The sequence below is a fragment of the Silurus meridionalis genome, chromosome 8 (assembly GCF_014805685.1).
Source record: "Silurus meridionalis isolate SWU-2019-XX chromosome 8, ASM1480568v1, whole genome shotgun sequence".
Lineage (NCBI taxonomy): Eukaryota > Metazoa > Chordata > Actinopteri > Siluriformes > Siluridae > Silurus > Silurus meridionalis.
The window spans coordinates 23,738,464-23,746,201 of NC_060891.1; the positions used below are offsets into that span (position 1 = coordinate 23,738,464).

General features: G+C 37.1%; 1 protein-coding gene and 1 pseudogene across 1 annotated transcript; one reads left to right on the top strand and one right to left on the bottom strand.

Annotated features, from left to right (window-relative positions):
• Window positions 1-3,068: 3,068 nt before the first annotated feature.
• On the bottom strand, window positions 3,069-3,185 carry LOC124390712 (annotated as a pseudogene).
• A 2,677-nt stretch (window positions 3,186-5,862) lies between these two features.
• On the top strand, window positions 5,863-7,409 carry LOC124390326 (ATPase inhibitor B, mitochondrial-like). Its single transcript, XM_046856194.1, has 3 exons — window positions 5,863-6,376; window positions 6,865-6,977; window positions 7,212-7,409. Exons 1-3 carry the CDS (start codon window positions 6,302-6,304, stop codon window positions 7,357-7,359), a joined length of 336 nt encoding a protein of 111 aa, XP_046712150.1. The 5' UTR covers window positions 5,863-6,301; the 3' UTR covers window positions 7,360-7,409.
• Window positions 7,410-7,738: the final 329 nt, after the last annotated feature.

Sequence of the window (7,738 nt, forward strand, 5' to 3'; positions counted from 1 at the left end):
AGCAAAAAGTCTTGTAACAGAAACGATAATAGGAACATTATAGTCATAATAAATCATAGTACTTTAGATACTGAAGTACATTTGAAGGCAAATACGTTTGTACTTTTACTCAAGTGAAAGTTTATAATGAGCACTTTTACTGGAGTTAGCTGGTTAGCTATATTTCCTGTCAGTTCAGACAAGTTTGTTCTTTCTCCTCGGATCTCAAAAATCAGCAAGATGTTTCAGCCTGCAGAGCCACAATACACAGGATGTTTACTTATTCCGTACCTTCTTTGTGAACTCTCAAGTTTTAAACTCTCATGTTTTAAACATCAACAGAAGATCTTGACCTGTAATTTTTTCATTGTTTTGTATCTGTTCTATGCAATGGCTAAGATCTATCTATCTATCTATCTATCTATCTATCTATCTATCTATCTATCTATCTATCTATCTATCTATCTATCTATCTATCTATCTATCTGTCTGTCTGTCTGTCTGTCTGTCTGTCTGTCTGTCTGTCGGTCTGTCGGTCTGTCTGTCTGTCTGTCTGTCTGTCGGTCGGTCTGTCTGTCTGTCTGTCTGCCTGCCTGCCTGCCTGTCTGTTTGTCTGTCTGTCTGTCTGTCTGTCTGTCTGTCGGTCTGTCTGTCTGTCTGTCTGTCTGTCTGTCTGTCTGTCTGTCTGTCGGTCTGTCTGTCTGTCGGTCTGTGTAACTGTCTGTCTGTGTAACTATCTGCCTATGTATTTAACCATCTGCCTTTATATCTAAACCATTATCTAAATGTCTAACGATCTTTCTGTCTACTTGTCCAACTAAGTATTTCAGTGGGCAGTTTTATTTTGGATCTTCACTAAGCATATTGATTGATTATAGATGGATCACCTTATTACATATTACAGCAGCTGTCGGAGCAAATATTTGCTACGCAGGAGCTGGCCTTCTTGTACTAATAATGCCTCAAAAATAATCAACTTCAAGGAATGTGGAAGGAAATTAATTTGATTTATGAATCAGAAAATATTTGTTTTTTATGCTAATTTATTTATTTAAAAGTAGACATTTTAAGCTTTCTATGCATATATTTATTATGTCTGTGAGGCAAAATATTCACTGAGATTCAGGTTGTTATATTTATGTGTCTGTGGAGAGAAATGACAGAGACGGCGAAGAGCGCCCCCTGTCTGTTTTAATTATTTTATACAAGCACAGCGTTTTGTTGTTATTATAAAATATATAAAAGTAGATTCTTTACGGATTCGGATAATGTATTGCACCTTATCTGTAGATCAAGAAAAAAACCTAGCAATTTAAGTTTGTTCCTGCGTTATGAGGAAAAAATGCCACAAAACACGCCGGCGAGTTTGTCGAACCCAGAGTGTTAACCCGAAAGGGTGCGCTCTCTTCTGTACCTGTCTCTGTCATCTTTTTTCTCTTTTTTTTAAGTAAATGAATTAACATAAAAAAAATCTTTGATTATGTAATCCATATGAAAGTTTCTATGGTATCACCTATTTAACCGTCCGTGTGGAAACATAGCAAACGTTCCGTTTGGTGTCCTGATGATTTACGTAATTTAAAACACCATAATTACTTTAAAACATTTACAAGAATATTTTGTCTTCATGCTCGATGATAATTTCATTAATAATAAACATACATTTGCACTAAGCATCCATATTTGTCATGGCCATGTTGAAAAATCATAATGCATTAAAAAAATGCACTGAAATGCAAAGAAAACTTGAAATGGACTGTATTTATTTGTCATTTTATGAAGCTAATATTGATGCTGTGAAGGGAGATTGTTGAATTGTGTTCGTTTGGTTTCTTGTTTAAATAATGCCATTCATTCTTAATGCATGAGATTCCTGTCTGTGATGCAGCCTTCTGTTATACAGTAAAACCCTATTGTACGAGCAACTAATAGTAATAATAATAATAATAGTAATTTCGAAGGCACCCACGCTGCCGGTTCCCTGCTTTCGGGCCGAGGGTTGCATCAGTCGCTTAGTTGATCTCGTGTTGCTCGGTCGCTCTCGTTGTTCAGTGCAGCAAGAAACATAACTTTTTTTAGCGTTATATTTTTATTTCACTAGAAATATAAAAAAATGTCTCCCAAGAAAATCAGTGATGGCGCTGTGAAACCGAAAGTAAATAGAATTACCATGGAAACCAAGAAGGTTATGAGCGTGGTGTGCATCTAACACTCGCAATCAACCACTACCATGTAGGTAAGTGTTAAATTATGTTTACTTTACGGTAATTTGCGGTGTATTTGTTTGTTAAAATAGGCTATGAATACTTATTAAGTGCAGAAATAAGCGATCGAATGAGATCTCGGAACGGATTAAATCGCTTTTACATTCATTCTTATGGGGAAAATGAGTTCGAACGTACGAGCAAATGGACCTACGAGCAATTTTCACGAACGAATAATGCTCGTACAACGGGGTTTTTCTGTATTTCGTTTCTTTATAATGAATGTTTCTTTAGCCGTGACGTCATAATGATGGTATTAATAGGTGGATTGATTCTGGCAGGACAGGAGGGGGCGTGTCTCTGACATTTAGCCTATAACCGTTAGGTGGTTATATAATTATTAAAAAAAAACATTTAATTATTTTTATAATAATAATAATTTGTTACATTTATATAGCGCTTTTCTGCAGCACTCAAAGCGCTTTACATATGAAAGGGGGATTCTCCTCAACCACCACCAATGTGCAGCATCCACCTGGATGATGCGACGGCAGCCATATTGCGCCAGAACGCCCACCACACACCAGCATATTAGTGGAGAGGAGAGTGATATAGCCAATTAATATGAGGGGATGATTAGTAGGCCAGCGGGCAAGTTTTTTGGCCAGGATGCCGGGGCACACCCCTACTCGTTTTCGAAAGACATCCTGGGATTTTTTAATGACCACAGAGAGTCAGGACCTCGGTTTAACGTCTCATCCGAAGGACGGTGCTTTTTATTTATTTATTTATTTTTACAGTATAGTGTCCCCGTCACTATACTGGGGTGTTAGGACCCACACAGACCACAGGGTAAGCACCCCCTGCTGGTCTCACTAACACCTCTACCAGCAGCAACCTGGTTTTCCCAGGTGGTCTCCCATCCAAGTACTGGCCAGGCTCAACCCTGCTTAGCTTCAGTGGGCAAGCTGTCTTGGGCTACAGGGTGATATGGCTGCTGGTTTATAGAGCGAGAGATTTGCCGGAGAGAAACCGCGTTATGAAAATAATAAAACTTTTAAGATACATGCCAAGTGCGCAATGCTCATAAAATAATCAACTTCAAGGAATGTGGAAGGAAATTAATTTGATTTATGAATCAGAAAATATTTGTTTTTATGCTAATTTATTTATTTAAAAGTAGACATTTTAAGCTTTCTATGCATATATTTATTATGTCTGTGAGGCAAAATATTCACTGAGATTCAGGTTGTTATATTTATGTGTCTGTGGAGAAATGACAGAGACGGCGAAGAGCGCCCCTGTCTGTTTTAATTATTTTATACAAGCACAGCGTTTTGTTGTTATTATAAAATATATAAAAGTAGATTCTTTACGGATTCGGATAATGTATTGCACCTTATCTGTAGATCAAGAAAAAAACCTAGCAATTTAAGTTTGTTCCTGCGTTATGAGGAAAAAATGCCACAAAACACGCCGGCGAGTTTGTCGAACCCAGAGTGTTAACCCGAAAGGGTGCGCTCTCTTCTGTACCTGTCTCTGTCATCTCTTTTCTCTTTTTTTTAAGTAAATGAATTAACATAAAAAAAATCTTTGATTATGTAATCCATATGAAAGTTAGAAGAGGTACAGTTTCTATGGTATCACCTATTTAACCGTCCGTGTGGAAACATAGCAAACGTTCCGTTTGGTGTCCTGATGATTTACGTAATTTAAAACACCATAATTACTTTAAAACATTTACAAGAATATTTTGTCTTCATGCTCGATGATAATTTCATTAATAATAAACATACATTTGCACTAAGCATCCATATTTGTCATGGCCATGTTGAAAAATCATAATGCATTAAAAAAATGCACTGAAATGCAAAGAAAACTTGAAATGGACTGTATTTATTTGTCATTTTATGAAGCTAATATTGATGCTGTGAAGGGAGATTGTTGAATTGTGTTCGTTTGGTTTCTTGTTTAAATAATGCCATTCATTCTTAATGCATGAGATTCCTGTCTGTGATGCAGCGTTCTGTTATACAGTAAAACCCTGTTGTACGAGCAACTAATAGTAATAATAATAATAATAGTAATTTGAAGGCACCCACGCTGCCGGTTCCCTGCTTCGGGCCGAGGTTGCATCAGTCGCTTAGTTGATCTCGTGTTGCTCGGTCGCTCTCGTTGTTCAGTGCAGCAAGAAACATAACTTTTTTTAGCGTTATATTTTTATTTCACTAGAAATATAAAAAAATGTCTCCCAAGAAAATCAGTGATGGCGCTGTGAAACCGAAAGTAAATAGAATTACCATGGAAACCAAGAAGGTTATGAGCGTGGTGTGCATCTAACACTCGCAATCAACCACTACCATGTAGGTAAGTGTTAAATTATGTTTACTTTACGGTAATTTGCGGTGTATTTGTTTGTTAAAATAGGCTATGAATACTTATTAAGTGCAGAAATAAGCGATCGAATGAGATCTCGGAACGGATTAAATCGCTTTTACATTCATTCTTATGGGGAAAATGAGTTCGAACGACGAGCAAATGGACCTACGAGCAATTTTCACGAACGAATAATGCTCGTACAACGGGTTTTTCTGTATTTCGTTTCTTTATAATGAATGTTTCTTTAGCCGTGACGTCATAATGATGGTATTAATAGGTGGATTGATTCTGGCAGGACAGGAGGGGGCGTGTCTCTGACATTTAGCCTATAACCGTTAGGTGGTTATATAATTATTAAAAAAAAACATTTAATTATTTTTATAATAATAATAATTTGTTACATTTATATAGCGCTTTTCTGCAGCACTCAAAGCGCTTTACATATGAAAGGGGGATTCTCCTCAACCACCACCAATGTGCAGCATCCACCTGGATGATGCGACGGCAGCCATATTGCGCCAGAACGCCCACCACACACCAGCATATTAGTGGAGGAGAGTGATATAGCCAATTAATATGAGGGATGATTAGTAGGCCAGCGGGCAAGTTTTTTGGCCAGGATGCCGGGGCACACCCCTACTCGTTTTCGAAAGACATCCTGGGATTTTTTAATGACCACAGAGAGTCAGGACCTCGGTTTAACGTCTCATCCGAAGGACGGTGCTTTTTTTATTTATTTATTTATTTTTTACAGTATAGTGTCCCCGTCACTATACTGGGGTGTTAGGACCCACACAGACCACAGGGTAAGCACCCCCTGCTGGTCTCACTAACACCTCTACCAGCAGCAACCTGGTTTTTCCCAGGTGGTCTCCCATCCAAGTACTGGCCAGGCTCAACCCTGCTTAGCTTCAGTGGGCAAGCTGTCTTGGGCTACAGGGTGATATGGCTGCTGGTTTATAGAGCGAGAGATTTGCCGGAGAGAAACCGCGTTATGAAAATAATAAAACTTTTTAAGATACATGCCAAGTGCGCAATGCTCATAAAATACAGCACATACATCATAAAATGATATTTGATGAAAAGGAATCGACATAATGATGTGTGTAATGAAAATATTCCTCAGACGGCTAAAAAACCCTCGACATTATTATTATTATTATTATTATTATTATTATTATTATTATTATTATTATTATACTGTCTACTTCTCGCTCGTGTGCGCGTGCGCGTACCTGAATGTATACAAACCGGGAGAAACCATTCCACAGAGCAGTAGGGGTGCGAGAGGGAGTCAGACTCCAGTGATATGTCAGGAGCTGAATCAGAAGCTGGAGCGATTTAATGATTATAACTGTATTACTATAAGATTATCAATAAAACATTATAATTTCCCTCCCAATTAATAATTACGTCATTTGCAACATTCTAACATTTTCTTATTTGATCATTGCTACTTTAGTGTCCAAACCATTTTTATTGAAATACATTTGAAACGTATTAGATTCATTCGTGAAAATGATTACTAACAGCCAGGAAATCTAAATGAGATCATTAAATCGCTGCAATTTCTGATTCAGCTTCGGACAACACCGGAGTCCGACTCCCATTCGCACCCCCTACTCCTCTGCGCTCTGTGATATGGTTTCTCCCGGTTTGTATATATTCAGGAGCGCGCGCACGCACGCAATGTTGACACGCGCACCTACCTACAAGCGTGAACGTCAAAGACTGTACACATGATATCGTCGAGGTTCTTTAGTTCAAGGCTGTTGAAAGTCTTCACTAAGCACATCAGGATGTCCTCCAATAATGTAGCTATTTATATATTCCTTTTTATCAAAATCTAATGTATCTTGTTTACGCACTTTATGTTTCTTAAAACCTTTTTATATATATATATATATATATATATATATATATATATATATATATATATATATATATATATTTAAATAAGCACTAAATTCCACTGTGACGCACACATCCGGTATTTGACCAATCAGAATTGAGAATTCAACAGAGACGTGGTTTTCAATAACAGTAGGAAATACTGTTATGTTTATTGCATGTTTATATAGATAAACGCAACTTTATTTTCATTACATCGTACAGGTGAAAAGTGAAAAAAAAAATGCAGTTTCGTATCTACCATAAGTGCAAATAGCAGCATATATATATATATATATATATATATATATATATATGTATGTATGTATGTTTGTTTTAATACATTATTGTTATTACAATCAGCACCTTGTTCCTATGTAACTATTTTTCTTCCATTTATTACATGTGAAAGGTGGGAGGGCTGGGGTCAGGTGCAGGGAAAGGAGGAGGAGGTGGCGGTTCAATCAGGTCAGCAGGAGGAGCATTTGGAAAGCGTCAGGCCGCCTTGGAAGAGCGGTACTTTAAGTGAGTATATGTCACGCTGATCCGCAAGGGTTTTCTCCTTTGTGCATTTAACAGGACCAGAAATGCAAGCAACGCTTTCAGAAGCTTAGTTATTTTGTTTATTACATTTTCACAAATTATCCATTCTGACCATCATCCAATTTTAACTTTCATAATTAACTCGATCTTCAGTGGCATCCAGGATTGATTTAGCAATGAAATTCTGAGCTTAATGAATGTTCTCACTTGTTTTAGGGAGAAGGAACAGGAACAGATAGCTGCTCTGAGAAAAAGTCGTCAGGAAATAATCAATCACCATAAGAGGCAGATTGAGGATCTTCAAAAAGAGATCCGCTTCCACGAACGCAAACTTGAGAAGTTGATACAACATGAATCAGAGTAGTGCACATTTCCACTAGGAATATTATAAATGCTATTTGCATGATGTAAACACTCTTTTGCCAGTGTCTGTGATTTTATTTTATTTTTTTTATTTTTATGAGTAGGGCATGCAATAAAAATGGAAAAGTGAAGCTGATTGAACAAGATGTCACAGTGCTAAAAACATTTTCACATTCTAAAAAGCTACACATAAATATATTCATCCATTTAATGACCCTGAATATAAATAAATATAACCGGACATTGTGAAAACTGCTGCTTTTTAAAAGCTAACTCAATGGCTAGCTAATCAAGTTAACTGTTGTGGGGTGGTTTGGGAGAGAGGAAGCTTTCATGGGAAGTGTAGTTTTTATACTGTACTGCAGTTTCTCTTTTGAACA

Excerpts from the sequence above, each read along its gene's own strand:
- LOC124390326 (XM_046856194.1), top strand. The coding sequence starts at position 6,302 with ATGATATCGTCGAGGTTCTTTAGTTCAAGGCTGTTGAAAGTCTTCACT. Across the intron at positions 6,377-6,864 it reads TCAGGATGTCCTCCAATAAT|GTGGGAGGGCTGGGGTCAGG; the intron begins GTAGCTATTTAT and ends TACATGTGAAAG. Across the intron at positions 6,978-7,211 it reads TTGGAAGAGCGGTACTTTAA|GGAGAAGGAACAGGAACAGA; the intron begins GTGAGTATATGT and ends CACTTGTTTTAG.